The sequence below is a fragment of the Manis javanica genome, chromosome 7 (assembly GCF_040802235.1).
Source record: "Manis javanica isolate MJ-LG chromosome 7, MJ_LKY, whole genome shotgun sequence".
NCBI classification, from domain to species: domain Eukaryota; kingdom Metazoa; phylum Chordata; class Mammalia; order Pholidota; family Manidae; genus Manis; species Manis javanica.
This window is the reverse complement of record NC_133162.1, coordinates 122,186,398-122,208,400: the sequence shown is the minus strand read 5'-3', so window position 1 is coordinate 122,208,400 and position 22,003 is coordinate 122,186,398. Positions and strand designations below refer to the sequence as shown.

General features: G+C 36.3%; 1 protein-coding gene across 6 annotated transcripts in view; it reads right to left on the bottom strand.

Moving 5' to 3' along the window:
- The window catches only part of GALNT13 (polypeptide N-acetylgalactosaminyltransferase 13), a 494,477-nt gene that overhangs the window by 416,071 nt on the left and 56,403 nt on the right, over nt 1-22,003 (bottom strand). For all 6 annotated transcript variants that reach the window (XM_073241476.1, XM_036996088.2, XM_036996089.2 and 3 more), the window contains one exon: nt 21,495-21,740. In XM_073241476.1, the coding sequence (XP_073097577.1) occupies nt 21,495-21,636 (142 nt within the window). In that variant the 5' untranslated portion in view covers nt 21,637-21,740. The remainder of the gene's footprint in view (nt 1-21,494; nt 21,741-22,003) is intronic.

Sequence of the window (22,003 nt, the reverse complement as noted above, 5' to 3'; positions counted from 1 at the left end):
CGCAGCACCGGTGTTCCCACCATGATACTGTTTTCCCTCCAGCACCCCACGCACTGGGCCAGCCCAACAGAATCAGGATGACAGGCCTGCAAGAACACACATGTGACGGTGCCTCCATAGAGTATGAAACAGAAAAGATAAAGAATATGAGTTACTGAAATGCCAAATATAATTTGTAGATGGATATTTTGAGTACATCCACAGCCTGATTCTATTTATCTTATTTGTAATATTTAAATAGGGTGAGACTGGGTGATAGTATAATACTTTTCATCCATTTATCATGAAAAAACATATATAATGTTTAGAGACAGGAAAAGCAGGTCTGCACCAAGCCTTTCATTTTATAGATCAAGACGGATCGATGCCGGGGGCACAGCAAGAGCGACGGAGCCAGGATGAGAGCTCTGGTGGACTCATGCTCCAGACCACAAGAATCTGAAACCGGGCAAGGTTTTCATCAGGTAATAAAAAGTTAATCAAAATAGTTTATCTCTGGGATATGATTTAAAAGACGCATCAGTGGAACCACATAAACAACCAATAGAAAGACTTTGATAAGTATAAAGATTTTGTACATGTTCACTTTAAAATTACACATCAGTAATGAGAAGAATATATACATATACATATGTTACAAGTAAGTAATTTTTGAAAAAAATATTCTCAGTGTTACACTAAAATGAAACATATGGATTAAATCATTCAATGTGGAAAAGGTTTAAACACAGAAAAATTTTTTTAATTTTTAAAATTTATGATTACAAGGATTTCTTAGTTCAGTCTTGAACAGGTTTTTCTCCAATTGCAGCCCAAAGTTTTAATTTATCTTCCTGTTCTTCTGTAGTTTATTTGTGCCACTAAATGTATCATAGTAAAGAAACAGAATTTTATCACCACCTAGATTATCAGATTGCTTCATATGTACAACAGTGTCTAATATAGCACATCCTTTAAGCTAAACATCCATTTATCTTTTTGCATTTCAAAAATCTGGATGTAAAACTTTTCTAATTAGCAAATATTTTACATTAAATAAAAAATATTGTGGTTAGATGGTGAGATAAGTATTCTTATATACTGATGATGAGATGAGAAGATTAGTAGGCTTACCAGGAAATCATTAGAAATATCTGTGAAGAGCCTTTTAAAAATATGCATGCTTTTAAAAAATAAATACCATAACTGAGAATCTAGACTCAGAATATAATCAACATTTTCAAAGATAACTTCCTAAAAATGTTTATAACATTACTTAGTGGTAAAAAATTAGAAGCAATCTACATGAAAATTCATTAAAAGTAGTTAATTATGGAAATTATGGTTTATACACATAGTAATAAAATATAATGCATCCTTTAAGACAATATTTTGAAAGAAAGTCTCATATAGGTCAAAATGCTATAGAATCAAAAAAATTAAAAGCATTAAATATCATTTTAGTATAATGCCAATTTCTGGTTGGAATTCCAGATTATTTTTCTTCTTTACTTTTATTGTATTTTAAATTTTTCTACAACAAATATTTACTAATTTTATTATCAGGAAAAATAAATAGAACTTATTAAAAATAACTTAATAAATCATATTAGTTTTCATTTGCCTTCAAGTCAAAATGTCTAACATTTGTATACTTTTTGAGTTACATAACAAATTTTATATCAGATTTAATATGCAATGAATTCTAGAAAGTAAACTCCAATATTTGTGACGAAATTATTTATATAAGCAATAGAAAAACTTAGGTGTACATACTGAAAAATATATAATTATGTCGTCCTTATTCTGAAATTCATGCCTTTTTTATTTTCTAGGAACATGGATTTTTGGAACACCTGGATTTTTGCTTTGAGAAAAAAAGTAACTTTGACTCTTCCTGAGATCATACAAAAAAAATTAATTCAAATCTTAGAGGCTAAAGCCATAAGCTTTCTAGAAAAAAATACATCAAAAAATAATCTTCATGACCATGACCTAGGCAAAGACTCCTTAGATAGGATATCAAAAGAACAATAAAACCAAAAAAAGATATACTGTACCTCATTAAATTAAAAATCTATGCTTTTTGAAAGATATCATTTTTAAAAATTTAAAAAGCAAGCCACAAAAAACTCAATTACAAAATCAGCAAAAGAATCTGGCGCACACTTCGTAAAAGACAACTGGCTAAAAAACATGAATAGATACTCAATATCGCTAATTATCAAGACATGCAAATTAAAACCACAATGAGATATCATTATAAATTCACTAACATAGCTAAAATTAAAAACTCTGGCTATGAAGTATTGGCCAGGATATGGAATAGCTACATCTTTCCCATGTTGCTGATGGGAATAGCAAAATAGTCTACCAACCAGGGAAAACAGACTTGCAGTATCTTACAAAATGAAAATACGCTTAGCATATGACTCAGCACTAGCACTCCTTGATATTTACCCAAGAGTTGTGAAAACGCATCCACACAAAGACTTATGCATGAATGTAGCAGCTTTATTCACAACGGCCATGGAAAAGAACCCAAGGGTCCATTAACAGATGAGAGGATAAACAAATTGTTAATATATACAGACAATAGCATACTTCTCAGCAATCACCACTGATACTCTCAAAACCCTGGATTAATTTCAAAACCTTTATGATGAGCAAAAGTAGCCAGACACACAAGAGTTCCCAGTGTGTATTTCCCTTCGCCAGATTTTCTAGAATAAGCAAAACTAAGCAATAGTCACAAAAGGCAGATCAGTGATTATGTGTAGCTAGAAGGGAGCAATTGACTACAGAGGGGTGTGAGGGAGCATTTTGTGGGGGTGGGAAGACCACGATTGAACCCTGGGATTCAAAGCTAATCAAACTGTACATTTAAAATGAAGCATTATATTATACCTCAATAAAATTGATTTAAAAATAATATTCCTTAACCAGCTATCTTCAATCATTCCAAAAGTTATATTTACTAAGAGCCTTACTTACTGACTAACCATGGGTCCTGCCCTATACTTTGCATCACCTTACTCTAGGTAAATATGCTTTCTGATTGGATTTCTCATTTTTAAAGATTGCCAATATTACTTTCTTCTGGTCATTTTCCATCAGCTCCAGTTTCCCTATCTTCTTTTCACAGATGAATTAAATATACCACATATCTACATCTTTTTCAAAATCCCTTATCCTAACTTCTATAAATGCTCCTCTATGTTCCTCATCATACTGACGAACTCCACATACCACATGGTACACCTGCTCCCTTTCTTCGTTGACAGCTCTGCCTCAGGTCAACACGCAGTGTGATCTTAACTGCATCTGCATCCCAGAAACAGTATATACAGGAAAACACAACACAAATTCTGAAGTAAAAAAGTCCCCTGACTATAAATATGCCAATTTGGGCTGTGAATCAAATGATAGGGGACAAGAAGGAATTAAAAAAAAAGGTTGGACTATGTGTGTAAACAATAACAAGAAAAACTTGCCATGACAGAGTTATTTCAGCTTTTCTTAATCATCAACCTAAACTACTGGGAACTATAATAATGAAAGCACTTGGAAAGTGCTAAGCTGGTCATGTGTTCATTCATCATTCATTCAACATTTACTGAGCACCCACTGCTAGACAGGCACTATTTTAGATGCTGAAAATAGAAGTGGACAAAACTGATAAAAAGTCTATCTTAGCTAGCTGTCTCTGTTGCAACATAGCCTTTTATTGGCAATGATTTCCAGTGGGTAGAGACAAAATGTATTCATTCCCATTTTATTGATGGGCTATTTGGTAAATAGTTTTGTCCCTCTCTGTCTACTCATTCAACTGCAGTCTTTATAGAATTAAAGAGGATTTCTTACTGAATTTTTTCTCTTCATTTCATTATATTCTCTCTCTTCTTGATAGTACGGCATTGGTATGCTGACATTTCATTCATATGATTCTGTATTCCTTTCTCATCTTCTAAACATGAAAACAAGAAGGTCTTTTTTATCTTTCTATCCCTAGCTCTGACACAAATCAAGCACCCCAATGTTTGTTGAAAGAACTGTCTCAGCTGAGAAATACTAAATAAGTAAAATTTTTTGAATAATCACCTTGTAAACTATTATGATTTTACAAAACACAAAATTTTCTTGTTCCTACCAATTTTCAAATGAACAACTTAAATGACTTAGTATTCCATTTAATTACCATGTAATCCAAGTGGTTTTAAATAATGAATAAAACCTTACTGACTCAAATCTTTATTTAAATAAATATAAAAATGTGTCTGTGCTATTGTCTTGTATATATAATAATTTTGCATTCTCCTTCTAAACTTCAGCTGATGATCAACACACATTTCTTTTTCCAGGAATCATTAATGGTTCCCCATTCCCAAGGGAACAAAGTTAAAAATGTATTTTCCCAGCATTCAAAGTCTTTTAAAATCTGTCTTTATCCTAACTTTCAACCTAAAATGTGGAAATCCCTTTTATGTCTCATCTGCTCCAATAAACCAATTCATTGATCTCCTATACCCTCAGTTTGTGAAAAGCAATAGTTTTCTCCTGGTACTTTATTCCCTCCTGTGTCCACTCTCTCCCAATTATCATATGTCCTCATAATTTATATACTTCAAGGCCTCTCACAGCAGTTTATTTAGTATCTCTCTCACAGCAGCCATTGCTTCCTACTTTGTAATGTACTCATTTATGTACACATCATGTACAAACATATTGTGTATCCACTAAACTGTGTGATTCTCAAAGTCAGGTATTCTATTCGATTAAGCTCTGTATATTTCATGGTACCTAATCCAATATTCTTATTGACTTGCAAGTTTACAACTTCTCATCATTCTTTGTAAGACTTCAAAGGCTTGCTCCCAAAGGGAACTGCTGAGGAAAATCACCACTTAAATTAACTAGTATATTGTAGAGACTCAGTAAGGGCAAAATTGTTCCAGTCTGAAATAAGGCAAGGTGAGCCTGTAAGAGTACTTTCTGTTAAGTTATATTAAATAAGACATTTTTTACCCCAGGTCTGTGGCCACCTCCTTCTATGACCTCCAGGAATATCACTCTGTATAAATATTTTATAAATATTATATAATTTTATGACTACTTTGCTTGGAAGGAGTGTAGGTATACCCGAGTGAGCCACACCGTATAATACTGCGGTTCAAAGTCTGGGCTCAAAAGTCCGACAAACTAGGCTCTGGGGCCCTTCTTCCCTCCTACCAGTTTCGCAACCTTGGGGAATTTAATTAACCTTTTTAGCTCTCATTTTCTCATATGTAAATGAGAATAATAATAGTACCTACCCTTAATGCTACTTTGAGAATTAATCAAAACAACATATACAAAGTACCTGGCTGAGTACACCTAGTAACTGTTCACCACTACGAATTATTCTCATTCCTGACACTGATCTATCTGTGGGGACTGACAGAGGGAGCAGAGTGAATTGTGGACAAAGTATGAAAAACCAAAGGAAATATCAAAGGTCCTAATTTTATAGGGCCTATGATTTTTGAACACTACAAATGAACTTGATTGAAAAGTATCTGGGAACTATATGTTCTCAATCCAAGTTGACTCTGTATGTCCCTTTTTGTATGACTATAAATATTACCACCTGAAATTTCCAGTAGTCATCATAAGTTATTCAGGACAATTGTAATACTGACAATGCATTTTAATCAATCACATTCTTCTACCTGCTCCTAAAAGGTGATGCCATATTTTTAAAAAACAAGGAAAATTTGGCGTTCATTTTAACCCTTTAATTCACCAGTTTTCTCCCCCACTTCCACACAGGCATTCTCCCCTGATGCATCAAAGGTTAATCAAAGAAAATCAACAAACATACAGAGTTTAATAAATGAGTACGAGGTGTTAGGTGTTAATGCTATAACATGCAACAAATGTTATAATAATGTTTTATAGTTGAGTACTCAGCTAGGTGTTAATGTTATGAGATGACTTAGGAAGAAATAAAAGAAAGGGTTGACACAATAGCTCATTGTCAAAGTTCCAAGAGAACAAGGTTACCTATGTCCCTGCTTTATGGGAGGGAACTGGTTAGTCTCCAAAGCGAAACCTGGAGGTATCAAAATGAGACAACTGATCAGGAATTCCACTCATTTTCTTGATCTCTCCAAAAGCAGAGCAGCAATGAGGAGGTCTCAAGGGACACAAGTGGATTGCAAAATGTTAAAATACCAGGAAGGGTGATTCGGTTTTATAGATGATCTGAAACAACTAGAAGCCCTAGGAAACATTTTCCTGACTGGGATTTATACATCCTAACAGCCAGGGAGACCTAGCAGGGTCCAGTGTGCTCCTAGAGTGAAGACAAAATATTCAATTCAAGTTTTCAGGATATGTACTCCATACTGGTGTCTAAATAAATCCATGGCACTTGAACTCCAATGCAAACAGACATTTAATGGTAACAGATTCCTTTATTGAACTTATAGTATAATAACTAAATCCCATATGGTTATTAAAATTCTGGCATGTCCCCTATCCTCACTGTGAAATAATAGAAAAAATACATACATATATATATACACACATACATCTGCCTCCTCACACAGAGTGCCTTTAGCTTTCATAATTTTCTAATTCAAAAGACCACTAGAAGCATCTTTTGTTCTGATATTTGGTCTTTGACTCAGGTCCCTTACACAAAGCTCCTAAATCCCTTGGAATTTCCTGTGTGATACAAGTGTCTTTATTCTTTTGTTCTGAGGCAGTTCACTCTGGGTGGGCTCCCGGATGACTCCAGGACAGGGGCTGGTCACCAGGAAAATGGAGCCATGGTCAGGTGTTTGTAACTTTCAGCCCCACCCTCATCCTCCTGGAAGAGGACCGTGGCTGGGGAGTGAGCTAATGATTGATCGTGCCTATGTGATGCAGCCTTCACGAAAACTCAAAAAGAATGGGGCTCAGAAAGCTTCTGGGTTAATGAACACATCTACACAACAGGAGGGTAGCACACCACCACAACCCCGTGGGACAGAAGATCCTGCACTTGGGACCTTGTGGACCTTGCCCTCTTCATCTAGCTGTTCATATATCCTTTATAATAAACTGGTAAATGGAAGTATTTCCCTGAGTTCTGTGAGATATTCTAGGAAATTATGAAACTGAAGGAGAGGGTCATGGGGACCCCAATTTATAGCTGATCATCCAGAGGTACAGGTGACAACCTAGGACTTGCAACTGGTGTTTGAAGTGGCAGCAGTCTCACCAGACTGAACTCTAATCTTGTGGGATCTGTTGCCAATTCCAGGTAGACAGTATCAGAATTACAGGATATCCAGTCGATGCTGCAGATAATTGCTTGATGGCACAAAACACCCACCTATCTGGTGCTTAAGTACTGTGTGTGTGAGCAAACGAAAACAGGACTGTCCTCCCCCTGCCTTCACTCTGCCTCAGTTTCTTCATACATAAAAGAGAAAGAATGCCTACAGATTTTCTGTGAAAATAAGAGTTGGCATTTGTAAATAACTGTGAATAGTTAATAGCTTATAATTATTATGATTGTTACCATTATTGGCTAAAGGTACTTATCTTTGTTTCCCTACAAGCAGCAATTCTTTCTTAGATATTTTCCCTTTTTTATTTATTGAGTAAATGTCATTTCACTTCCTAGGTATATGTAATACATTCAAGATTCAGGATCAGGTTTAAAAATGGTTAGGTTTCTTCCTTTCTTAAATATCATAAGATTATATCCCTTCTATCCTCTGTGATGATAAAAACAACCTTGGAGTTTTTAGGCAGATCTCTTCCCACTGAGGTAGGTGTTAGCGGGATGCAGGCAGACAGAGCTCAAGGCTCCCCTAAGGAGGGAACTAGGGCCAAGGTTCTCAGTAAACAAAGGGCCACATCCTGGACATCTGGAAAACCCAGGCTGAGAAACAAGGGAGTTTTCCCATCCTATCTCAGCCCTTGCAACAAGCCCCAGCCAATCATGTAAACTTCCTCCGTTTTTTGTACCTATAAAGCCCTAGACACTGCAGGCCCAGCATTATCCTTTCTTGGAGCCTCTCCTGATTAGTGGGAGTCATTTTCCTTTCACTCTTTCACTCTTCATTAAAAGCTTTGCTAGTTGTTCTGTACTCATGTCTGTCGGTTTCATTCTTTGTCACCTTTAAGACATGATCCCAGGAAGAATAGTAACATCTCCACCAGCAATACCATCACATCATTTTCATATCACCACTTCTCATCTCAGACTACACATTATCTATCGGCTTACCAAAACCAGATACTTAAAAAGTTCATATTACATATTTTATTGAAAAAAATTATAGGTACACTGCAGCCGCACTGGGCTTTTTTAAATTCAAGTATTCTCTCAAATATCTATTCCAATTCATCCAACTTGGCAGTAGCACCACTCAGTATTCCATACCAGGTAGGAGTTAGAAATATACTTCAGTGCATTTTAGTTCTAAGTGGCCCCAGAGTGACATGAAAAGGTTACATGCTCCTCTAACAAGTCATGTTACTGAAAATCAGTCCTTTAGAAAATAGGAAAAGAAGAAAGGATCCATAGATCTGTATCTAGTACTAGAACAGGTCTATGTGCTCCCATAAAGTCCCTAAATAATTTTTTTACAGAATCATTCAATAATTGATGTGTAAAATGATAATGCTGACTCAGTAACAAAGATTCATCATATTCCATATGCTTCATGTCATAAAGAAGACAAGTATGTAATCCATTTTAGGAAAAATGTGATGTTAACACTGATAGTTTTTAAGTTTGACATCTAGAGTTTAATAATGTAGCCAATTTCTCATTAACCAATTCCATTCAGCTCCAGGAAATTGGGTCAAATAATGCCTTGCAAGGAACCTATTTTCTACACTCCTCCAAACCACCAGAGCTAGTCAGGCATCCAGTTCTCTTACTCCCGTTTCTCAGATACCTCTTCATTTTACTCACTTCCCTCACACCTCACTATGACTGCTCTGCTCTAAGCAGGCATCACCGGCTACCCAGAATTCAAGGAACGCTGTCACAGCTTCCTGCCCAGCCTCCCTGAAAAGCTGGCTTTTCTCCAATCCATTCTCCATATTGAATCCATAATGATCTTTCCACAACACAAATGTGACCATGTTTGCTCTCTTTTAAACCCATTCAGTGGCTTCACAATCCTTAAATCTATTCAGCAGCTCTTATTCATTCATTTAGTTATCCACCTAATGTAACAGACACATCAAAACCACATCCAAAATAAATTTAGGACCCTAGTAATGTCCCACTTCAGTCAAAATGTTCACCCCACCCCCGATCCCATTGGCCCTTTCTCCCCCAGAACTTGATAATCAACATCCTAAATCTCATATTTATTTATCCCACTTGCTTTATATAAAGTCTTATGGCACCTCTATATATTCTTAAAATGTGTAGTTTTACATTTTAGTTGGTTTTAGCTTTTCAGACTGTATCATGCTGTTTATCATCTGATTGAGGGACACACTATCATATTGTCAAGTTTCATTCATATTGGTACAAGTCACTGTAGTTCATTAATTTTGACTACTGTATGCTATTCTTTTATATTGGCATACCACTATTCACTCATCAGCTTTTCCACTGAGTTATTTTCAGCTTTTACTTTTGTGAACAGCAGTTCTATGAAATATTTGTATATGCAGAAGTTTTCTTGAGATTATAAATGCTAGGTAAAAATACATTTTCAGATTTCAGAGATAATGCCAAACTGTTATCAAAAGTTGTTATAAAATTTGGAGCTGCATCATCTCTAACAACTGGTATAATCAGCCTTTTAAATTACTGTCAGTTGAATGAATATACATACATATATATATATATATATATATGCCATTATAGACTTGGTATGCATTTTCCTGATCATAACTCATGTTAAATATATCATAGTAACTTTTTTTGCTAAGTGTGTTTCATGTCTGTTTTCCATTTTTCCTGTTGGGTTATTTGTGCTTTCTTATTAATAGGAATTATATATATACGTGATAATAATCTCTCAGTTGTATGTTCATTGAACATCTGCAATTTTTAACTTCTGTTTTTATTTGCTTTAAGGTATGTTTGAATGAACCAACTTTCTCAACTTTAATATAGTTAAATTTATCAACATTTTCTTTTATGGTCATGGTTTTTCATGTAATTTTTTTAGAATTTTTCCTTAATTCAAGGTATTATAGATGCCTAAATTTATTTCTACTAGAAATTTTAGTTTTAATGTTGATATTAATACTTCCAAAATTTATCTTGGTTTATGGCATAGTTAGGCATCCAATTTCATTTGTTTTCCACATGGTTTACCATTTTATTTTCAGCTCCATTTATTGAAGAACGCTTCTTACTCCATTAATCAGTGCTTCCTGGGTCATATACTGAATGTTCCAAACACATGTGAGTCTACTTCTAGGGCCTCTGTTCTGTTCCATTGGGCAATTTGTCTATCCTTTGAGTCCCTTTTGCCAATATTACAATCTTAATTATTCTAATTGCATCAGATCTCTTTATTTTTCTTCTTCAGATATATCTCGCAATCTTTAATCATTCCATAAAAAGTTCAGTATTTTCTTCTTTAACCAGTTATTTCCTACTTATGTTTCAGAGATTAACTTAAATGCCACAGCCTCTGCAAAGTTTTATCTATTACTCTAGATCTACTTTCCTCTACTCAGAGCTCCCTCTTCCTCATCCTAATACCCATGTTATTCATTATCCTTGTCATCATTTCTAAATTATGTTTTTACAGAGAACAAAGAGAATAAGAGACAGATACATGCTTACTTTATTATTGATTATAGGCTCCATGACAGTGAAGACCTCAGTTCCCTTATATTTCCAGGGCTTAGCACATAGTAGGTACGTAAAAACTAATTTTTTTAAAGAGTCACTTCCTCCCTTGGAGCTAGACTCAGAATAACTGCTCCTCCCAGCCCCCTGTTGTAACCTGTTTCATTTGGGACCTGACTCACTTACTCATGATAGCCTGATGGAGCCTCATTCAGACCTTTTGTGCACCATCACATTTAGCAGATGTTGACAAAGGGCTACCATGAGCCAATACTCCTCTGGTGGTTTATGCAGATTATTTTATTTAATTCTCAAGGCAACCTTGTACAGCAGAATTATTGCCTTTAAATTTCTCATCTTAAGTGAGAACATTAATATTTTGTTAAAAAGTGTGCAGAAAGTCACACAACTAGTTCATGAAAGAGGTGAGAACCAGGTTGGTGAACAGTCTGGGCTTTTAACTACCTGGTGGTGTTATTACATCACAAGTGCCACAAAGGCTCTAAGAGTAAGATTTGTTTTTTTCTTGGCCTGTGCCTGGGCAATATTCTTCTTTTTTTTTTGAGATATAATTGCCACATGACATTGTGCAAGTTTAAGGTGTGAAATGTGTTGATTTGATAAGCATTTAAAAAATAATTGATGAATTGGTGAATAAATGATCATATCCAAAATCAATTGGTGTATGCTAATATTGAGCACTTAAAAATTGTTTAAATTTTAGAACCAGAAGGGATCTTAGAAACCACCTAGTCCAAACCCTTTGTTTTAATAATGGAGAAACAAAGGTCCAGAAAGACAAACTATTTTTTAACTCAAAAAACCTGTTTTTAGCATATTTAGAACATGAAAATTTTAATCAGGTGCATAGCATTATCTGCCTGAAAATAAAATATTATTTTAAAAATACTGCACAAAGTCCTATATAAAGTACTACTCTGAAATAATAAGTGACAATAGAAAATGAAATTAAAATCCTAAAGTCTATTTTCTGTTTCTGCAACAAATATTAATGCACATTAAACTAGTCTTAAAAATAAAGAGAATATAGTTTAATTTTACAGTTTTACAAGGAAAAAATACTATTTTTTTCCTTGCATCACTAAATTTCACATTTTGAGATGTAAGACTGAGCCTTAAGAACTTATGTCATTAAAACTGTACTTTTTTGGCACTTGCAGAAAAAGGCTGTCATGCTTTCACTGAATCAGATTATAACATCTTTTGTGACCAATCTAGATGTCTCTGTTCAACAAATGACAAAGTGATCATTCTAAACTGATGTGATCCATCAAAACACATTACCACCTGCAGTCAAGCAGCCGCTCAACTGATTTTAACAAAGAAGCAGAGAAGGCTGATTTATTCTGGGATTTTAACCAAAGATCAGCAATCAATCCCCATATTAATTTATCAAAAACCAATGGAATCGGAGGTGGAACAAAGATGGTGGCGTGAGTAGAGCAGCGGAAATCTCCTCCCAAAACCACATATATTTATGAAAATATAACAAAGACAACTCTTCCTAGAATAGAGACCAGAGGACACAGGACAACATCCAGACCACATCAACACCTGCGAGAACCCAGTGCCTCACGAAGGGGTAAGATACAAGCCCTGGCCCGGCGGGACCCGAGCACCCTTCACCCCAGCTCCCGGCGGGAGGAGAAGAGACAGAGCGGGGAGGGAGAGGGAGCCCAGAACTGCTAAACAAACAGCCCCAGCCATCTGGACCAGAGCGCAGACACAGTGCATACATGGGGTGCTGGATACTAGGGAAACAGGACAGCAAGACCTGTGAGTGGGTCCCTGAGGCTGGCACCCAGGGACAAAGAAAAGTGAGCGGCTTTTTTTTAAATTAATTAATTAATTTATTTATTTATTTATTTTTTGCGAGTGCCTTTTGGAGTTCTTAAAGGAACAGGGACCCCAAAACTGGCCGGAAGTGTCCCGGGACATTTAGTTCAGAGGCAGCGAATCTGGGGATTTCTGGGCACTCTAATCCCCTGGGCAGCAGGGAGCAGGGAGGACCCTCATGGAGATAAATAGCCTCCGGGCCGCTCCCCCACCAAAGCAGCTCCACCATAACAGAGAGGCAGCCTGAGGCAAGCCACGCCCACAGCAACAGCAGAGATAAACTCCATAGCAGCTAGGCAGGAATCAGAAGCCCTGTTTGCGCACAGCTTCCCAGCACAAGCCACTAGAAGTCACAGTTCTCCCAGGAGAGGAAGACCACAAACCAACAAGGAAAGTTCTTCCAGCCGTCACTCATGCCAGCTCTGCAAACTATCTCTATCACCATGAAAAGGCAAAATTACAGGCAAACAAAGATCACAGAATCAACACCTGAGAACGAGACAGACCTAACCAGTCTTCCTGAAAAAGAATTCAAAATAAAAATAAAAAACATGCTGACGGAGATGCAGAGAAATATACAAGAGCTAAGGGATTAAGTCCAGAGGGAGATTACAGATGCCCGGAAAGAGATTACAGAAATGAAACAAAATCTGGAAGGATTTATGAGCAGAATGGATAAGATGCAAGAGGCCATTGATGGAATAGAAACCAGAGAACAGGAACGCATAGAAGCAGACATAGAGAGAGATAAAAGGATATCCAGGAATGAAACAATATTAAGAGAACTGTGTGACCAATCCAAAAGGAACAATATCCATATTATAGGGGTGCCAGAAGAAGAAGAGAGAGAAAATGGGATAGAAAGTGTCTTTGAAGAAATAATTGCTGAAAACTTCCTCAAACTGGAGGAGGAAATAATCGAACAGACCACGGAAATATACAGAACTCCCAACAGAAAGGACCCAAGGAGGACAATACCAAGACACATAATAATTAAAATGGCAAAGATCAAGGACAAGGAAAGAGTTTTAAAGGCAGCTAGAGAGAAAAAGGTCACCTATAAAGGAAAACACATCAGGCTATCATCAGACTTCTAAACAGAAACCTTACAGGCCAGAAGAGAATGCCATGATATATTTAATGGAATGAAACAGAAGGGCCTAGAACCAAGGATACTGTATCCAGCACGACTATAATTTAAATATGATGGAGGGATTAAACAATTCCCAGACAAGCAAAAGCTGAGGGAATTTGCCTCCCACAAATCACCTCTACGGGGTATTTTAGAGGGACAGTTCTAGACAGGAGCACTCCTAAAACTAAACAGATGTCACCAGAGAAAATAATATCATAGTAAAGAAAGCAGACCAACCAAATACTAACTAAAGGCAAAAAAATAAAATCACCTACCCACTAAAAGCAGTTAAAGGAAACATGAAAGAGCACAGAATAAAAAACCAACATATAAAGAATGGAGGAGGACAAATAAGAAGGGACCAAAGAAAAGATTCTCCAGATAGTGTATATAACAGCTCAATAAGCGAGCTAAGTTAGGCAGAAAGATACTAAAGAGCCTAACCTTGAAACTTTGGTAACCACAAATCAAACGCCTGCAATGGCAATAAGTATATATCTTTCAATAGTCACCCTAAATGTAAATGAACTGAATGCACCAATCAAAAGACACAGAGTACTAGAATGGATAAAAAAGCGAGACCCATCTATATGCTGCTTACAAGAAACTTACCTCAAACTCAAAGACATACACAGACTAAAAGTCAAGGGATGGAAAAACATATTTCAGGCAAACAACAGAGAGAAGAAAGCAGGGGTTGCAGTACTAATATCAGACAAAATCGACTTCAAAACAAAGAAAGTAACAAGAGATAAAGAAGGACACTACATAATGACAAAAGGCTCAGTCCAACAAGAGGATATAACCATTCTAAATATATATGCACCCAACACAGGAGCACCAGCATATGTGAAACAAATACTAACAGAACTAAAGGGGGAAATAGACTGCAATGCATTCATTTTAGGAGACTTCAACATGCCACTCACCCCAAAGGATAGATCCACCAGGCAGAAAATAAGTAAGGACATGGAAGCACTGAACAACACAGTAGAACAGATGGACCTAAAAGACATCTATAGAACTGTACATCCAAAAGCAACAGGATATACATTCTTCTCAAGTGCACATGGAACATTCTCCAGAATAGACCACATACTAGCCCACAAAAAGCCTCAGTAAATTCCAAAGTACTGAAATTCTACCAACCAATTTTTCAGACCACAAAGGTATGAAACTAGAAATAAATTCTACAAAGAAAACAAAAAGGCTCACAAACACATGGAAGTTTAACAACATGCTCCTAAATAATCAATGGATCAATAAACAATCTAAAATAGAGATCAAGGAATATATAGAAACAAATGACAACAAGAACATAAAGTCCCAACTTCTGTGGGATGCAGTGAAAGCAGTCTTAAGAGGAATGTATATAGCTATCCAGGCACACTTGAAGAAGGAAGAACAATCCCAAATGAATAGTCTAACATCACAATTATTAAAACTGGAAAAAGAAGAACAAATGAGGCCTAAAGTCAGCAGAAGGAGGGACATAATAAAGATCGGAGAAGAAATAGACAAAATTGAGAAGAATAAAACAATAGCAAGAATCAATGAAACCAGGAGCTGGTTCTTTGAGAAAATAAACAAAATAGATAAGCCTCTAGCCAAACTTATTAAGAGAAAAAGAGAATCAACACAAATCAACATAATCAGAAATGAGAATGGAAAAATCACGACAGACTCCACAGAAATACAAAGAATTATTAAAGACTACTATGAAAACCTATATGCCAACAAGCTGGAAAACCTAGAAGAAATGGACAACCTCCTAGAAAAATACAACCTTCCAAGACTGACCAAGGAAGAAACACAAAAGTTAAACAAACCAATTATGAGCAAAGAAATTGAAACAGTAATCAAAAAATTACCCAAGAAGAAAACCCCCGGGCTGGCCAGATTGACCTCGGAATTTTATCAGACACACAGAGAAGACATAATACCCATTCTCCTTAAAGTTTTCCAAAAAATAGAGGAGGAGGGAATATTCCCAAACTCATTCTACGAAGCCAACATCACCCTAATACCAAAACCAGGCAAAGACCCCACCAAAAAAGTAAATTACAGACCAATATCCCTGATGAATGTAGATCAAAAATACTCAATAAAATATTATCAAACCAAATACAAAAATATATCAAAAGGATCATACACCATGACCAAGTGGGATTCATCCCAGGGATGCAAGGATGGTATAACATTCCAAAATCCATCAACATCATCCACCACATCAACAAAAAGAAAGACAAAAACCACATGATCATCTTCATAGATGCTGAAAAAGCATTCGACAAAATTCAACATCCATTCATGATAAAAACTCTCAACAAAATGGATATGGAGGGCAAGTACCTCAACATAATAAAGGCCATTTATGATAAACCCACAGCCAACATCATATTGAACAGTGAGAAGCTGAAAGCTTTTCCTCTGAGATTGGGAACAAGACAGGGATGCCCACTCTCCCTACTGTTATTTAACATAGTACTGGAGGTCCTAGCCACGGCAATCAGACAAAACAAATACAAGGAACCCAGATTGGCAAAGAAGAAGTTAAACTGTCACTATTTGCAGATGACATGATATTGTACATAAAAAGCCCTAAAGACTCCACTTGAAAACTACTAGAACTGATATCAGAATATAGCAAAGTTGCAGGATACAAAATTAACACACAGAAATCTGTGGCTTTCCTAGACACTAATAATTAAACAATAGAAAGAAAAATCATGAAAACAACTCCATTCACAATTGCATCAAAAAGAATAAAATACCTAGGAATAAAACTAATCAAAGAAGTGAAAGACCTTCTACAAGTCACTCTTAAGAGAAATTAAAGGGGACACTAACAAATGGAAACTCATCCCATGCTCGTGGCTAGGAAGAATTATTATCATCAAAATGGCCATCCTACCCAAAGGAATATACAGATTTGATGCAATCCCTATCAAATTACCAGCAACATTCTTCAACGAACTGGAACAAATAGTTCAAAAATTCATATGGAAACACCAAAGACCCTGAATAGCCAAAGCAATCCTGAGAAAGAAGAATAAAGTAGGGGGGATCTCACTCCCCAACTTCAAGCTCTACTACAAAGCCATAGTAATCAAGAAAATTTGGTACTGGCACAAGAACAGAGCCAGAGACCAGTGGAACAGATTAGAGACTCCAGACTTTAACCCAAACACATACGGTCAATTAATATTTGATAAAGGAGCCATGGACATACAATGGCGAAATGACAGTCTCTTCAACAGATGGTGCTGGCAAAACTGGACAGTTACATGTAAGAGAATGAAACTGGACCATTGTCTAACCCCATACACAAAAGTAAATTCAAAATGGATCAAAGACCTGAATGTAAGTCATGAAACCATTAAACTCGTGGGAAAAAACATAGGCAAAAACCTCTTAGACATAAACATGAGTGACCTCTTCTTGAACATATCTCCCCGGGCAAGGAAAACAACAGCAAAAATGAACAAGTGGGACTATATTAAGCTGAAAAGCTTCTGTACAGCAAAAGAGACCATCAATAGAACAAAGTTACCCTACAGTATGGAGGAATATATTTTTAAATGACAGATCCGATAAAGGCTTGACATCCAAAATATATAAAGAGCTCACCCACTTCAACAAACAAAAAACAAATAATCCAGTTAAAAAATGGGCGGAGGAACTGAACAGACAGTTCTCCAAAAAAGAAATTCAGATGGCCAACAGACACATGAAAAGATGCTCCACATCGCTCATTATCAGAGAAATGCAAATTAAAACCACAATGGATATCACCTCACACCTGTAAGGATGGCTACCATCCAAAAGACAAACAACAACAAATGTTGGCGAGGTTGTGGAGAAAGGGGAACCCTCCTACACTGCTGGTGGGAATGTAAATTAGTTCAATCATTGTGGAAAGCAGTATGGAGGTTCCTCAAAATGATCAAAATAGACTTACCATTTGATCCAGGAATTTCACTCCTAGGAATTTACCCTAAGAATGCAGCACTCAAGTTTGAAAAAGATAGATGCACCCCTATGTTTATTGCAGCACTATTTACAATAGCCAAGAACTGGAAGCAACCTAAGTGTCCATCAGTAGATGAATGGATACAGAAGATGGGGTACATATACACAATGGAATATTATTCAGCCATAAGAAGAAAACAAATCCTACCATTTGCAACAACATGGATGGAGCTAGAGGGTATTATGCTCAGTGAAATAAGCCAGGCGGAGAAAGAGAAATACCAAATGATTTCACTCATCTGTGGAGTATAAGAACAAAGGAAAAACTGAAGGAACAAAACAGCAGTAGAATCACAGAACCCAGGAATGGGCTAACAGGTACCAAAGGGAAAGGGACTGGGGACGATGGGTGGGTAGGGAGGGATAAGGGCAGGGAAGAAGAAAGGGGGTAGTATGATTAGCATGCATAATGCAGGGGTGGGAGAAAGGGGAGGGCTGTACAACACAGAGAAGACAAGTAGTGATTATACAACATTTGCTATGCTGATGGACAGTGTCTGCAAGGGGGTTTGTGGGGGGGACCTAGTATAGGGGAGAGCCTAGTAAATATAATGTTCTTCATGTAATTGTAGATTAATGATAACAAAAAAAAAAAGAACGAAAGAAAAGGGGGATTACTCCCTGATAGGATAAAATGAACTGCAAATCACTGATTAATGCATGCTATAAATATCGTTAATTTTGATCATTTAAAAGTTGTCAGAGGATCAGCTATGGAGGTACATTTTTCTGATAATATTCCTTTTTCTTAAAAAAAAAAAGTAGTTCCTGTGTGGTGACCTCCAATAAGTTCTTCACAATGGTATAAAAGGCATATCAAAGTGTGAGCAAAGGTTTTGTTTATGTTTATACAGAGGATCAAAGCCTAATTTGGCTACCCAGAAATCGAATTAAGATACGATATGAAGAAGAACTTCCAACATCAACATTCTCTGGAAGAGTCATTCCAGAAGATGATCATCAAAAAACTTCAACAAAGATCCTGGTGCTGTTGCAGTTCTAGCTGCATTCATCCCACCGTTTCCTGGACTTGCCATGGGAATGAAGAAGGATATATCTAAGCTGGCCTGTGCATACAGTAAAACAACAAATTTGACTGGATCTATACTGTCGTAACTCAACCAAGAATTAGGAGAAGTGCAAGTTGCAGTGCTCCAAAATCTTGCGACTATAGACTATCTACTGTTAAAAGAGCATATGGGATGTGAACAGTTCCCAGGAATGTGTTGTTTTAATTTGTCTGATTTTTCTCAAACTATTCAAATTCAGTTAGACAATATCCATCATATCATTGATAAGTTTTCACAAATGCCTAGGGTGCCTAACTGGTTTTCTTGGTTTCACTGGAGATGGCTGGTAATTGTAGATCTGCTTTGGTTATGTAGCTCTATTCCTACTATGTTAATGTGTGTATGCAATTTAATTAGTAGTTTAAAACCTATACATGCTTATGTTACTCTACAAGAAGATATGTCAAAAAAATAACCAATCTTCCCATGTTTTCTTCCATATGCTACTTCTATAGCTTCTCTTCTTCCTTCATAATTACAACCCTTAAATAGAATTCGTGCCTCATATCGAATTTACTGAGTATCATAATTCTTCCAAGTGGTAAAGATACCTCAAGACAAATGCTGGGCATAGAAGCCACAGGACATAAATCTGCAAAAAAAGTAAAAAGCTAACCTTTTCAAACAATAAGGCTTCTCTCTCACTTACCAACTTTACATTTCCCTGTATGGCCCCAGAAGATGACTGGTTAGCCAGAGACGGGTAAGATTCCTCAAGGGAGGAACAACCTAAGACAGGCACAGTCGCAGGGGTCCATCAGGTGAGAAATTTGGGATCAACAGAGGTGAGGCTTAGAACCTCAACCCCCTGTTCTGAGAGAAATCTTCTGCATCCGTGGGTGTTTTATTGCCCTTGTCTAGCTTAGATTAATACTTAGTCTAAGGGCACACACCTGATCATCTACATTTGCCCTCTTACAGCACTAAACTATGTTTTCTACCTACCACTTCAGCATTTTATTAAAAATAATAATAATAATAAGGGAGAAATGTGGGATTCACATATAAACCAAGTATAAAAATCAAACGAATAATCATAATTGACCCGATTGTTTATAGTTCATGATGCGTGATCAAGACCAGAAGTTTCTGTGATGACTGCCCTTGCACTGTTCACCAAGTAAGAACTTATTCACTATGTAAGAACTTGTTCACCATGTAAGAACTTGTTCATTATGCTTCAGAAGATTGGAGACTATTGAGAATTAGGCTTGGGGTTGATTAATGATTGTGCATTGAGTCCCCTATACAGAATTTTATTGTTGTTAACAACCATATGATCAATAAATATGAGAGATGCCTTCTCAAAAAAAAAAACACCAATGGAATCATAAAGTTCTCCTCTTCAAATAATTTTAGTACAAAGGCATAAAAAATGCATACAACCTACCTAAATGGGTCTCGGTACTTTCCCTTAATTCTTTGTACTAGCCTAAAACCACAGTGAAAGAGTTAGACTTACTTTGAAAAGAGGAAGAAAATCAGAATTTCTCCAGTTGAGCAAGAACATTATTGGAGCCTAAAGCAATCAAGATATCCAAAAACTCTTTTAACAAAAATTACTTTTTGGAAATGCTCTTCTGTTTCCCTAAACTTCATAGAACCAGACAATATCAATGAAAAATTTTTAACATATTTTGATAAATAAATAGCCTCAAAAATATCTGTAACATTAAAGGCAGAGTACATTCTTTAAATTAATACAAATCTCAAATCAGTAATTTAGATTCACTTTTCCAGAAGGTACAAACATTTCAATTGAGACTCAGAGTTTTCTCACATTTATAAAGAAAACTTGCTAAGCAGAGAAAAATATAAACCAGATTTCAAGAAAAAAACGTTCACTTCAATGAGAATGAAAGTCATTTCAAGCACCCATAAGTACTTTAGCAGCATTTATATACTAGGAATATTTCAGAAATATAGTAATAGATGTAGATGTCAACAAAAAGCAGAAGAAAATTATTTACTTAATCAATAGCCATTTATATAAGTCACTCTGTTTCTTTAGCATCCACTCTTACCCAGTTATTGAAACTAGTCTCTAAAGAGGGAAATAATGAGTTGAAGTGACTTCACAATATACCTAAAGTTGTCTTTTGCACTTAACATAGGTCAACAATATGGTGTTCCACAGTTAAATCTTGCCCCAACATGTGTTTTATCTTAAAAACTATTTTTTCCGTTGGGTTTGGAAAGGGTGACACGTGTAGTTCATTTTGCTTCAATCCCATCATCTCACTCTAGGAGTTTTTCCCTTTTATGTTATGTGCTCAGTCTCTCAAGGCTTTTTCTTCTCGAAGCCTAAATTTAAAATTCTGCCCAATTTGAATGTTCACTAAATTGTTCTTTCCTTACAGTCACAGACACTGGAATTGTTAGAATTGGAAGGTATCTTACAGGTTACCTAACTCGTCTCATTTCATCCAACATGATATCAGAGGCCAAGAAAACGAAAGCAGCTTTCCCATGGTTAGATGTGTATTAATAGTTCCGCCAAAATGCTCTTCTAACTCAACAGCTTAAAAACACTCCCATTCTGAAGTTTCATGTTCTGTGAAGTCCCCACCCTTCTCGCATCTGTAAAAGCAGTGTTGGCCTCGTGAGCACTTACCCCTGAGTGCAGGGAGCAGGGATCTCTCCTTCTTGTCGTCACATTTGTTACATTCACTGAAGTACAGGAGTAAGAAGACATCGACAAGGACCCACATCAGTGAAGTGGCTAGAACCACCTTACAGTAAACAAATCTCCTCATGTCTTCCCTGGGTTTCTAGTTAACACAAAGATTGAAGACAGACGCTGCTTTGATAAATCCACGCCACAGGGGTGAACTCCAGGATAAATGCAGAATGCATCCCACTGTATTAAAAAAAAAAAAGAAATTTTCATTATTGTATAGTTTGTTTTGCATATGTAGATATAATGTGAACTATATGACTTACTTAATGTCCCTACAAATATCAGTACTTGGTCTTCAAGATCAGAATCAAAAGCCCAAAGTGAAAATTATAAGCAGGCCAAGTTGGGTAAAAGTCTAACGGCTAATCTTAGATCGGTCATTATTCTGCTAGACCCTTGACAACTATTTGTTTCTTGAAGTTGTATTGTCTTTCCCTCTAAGT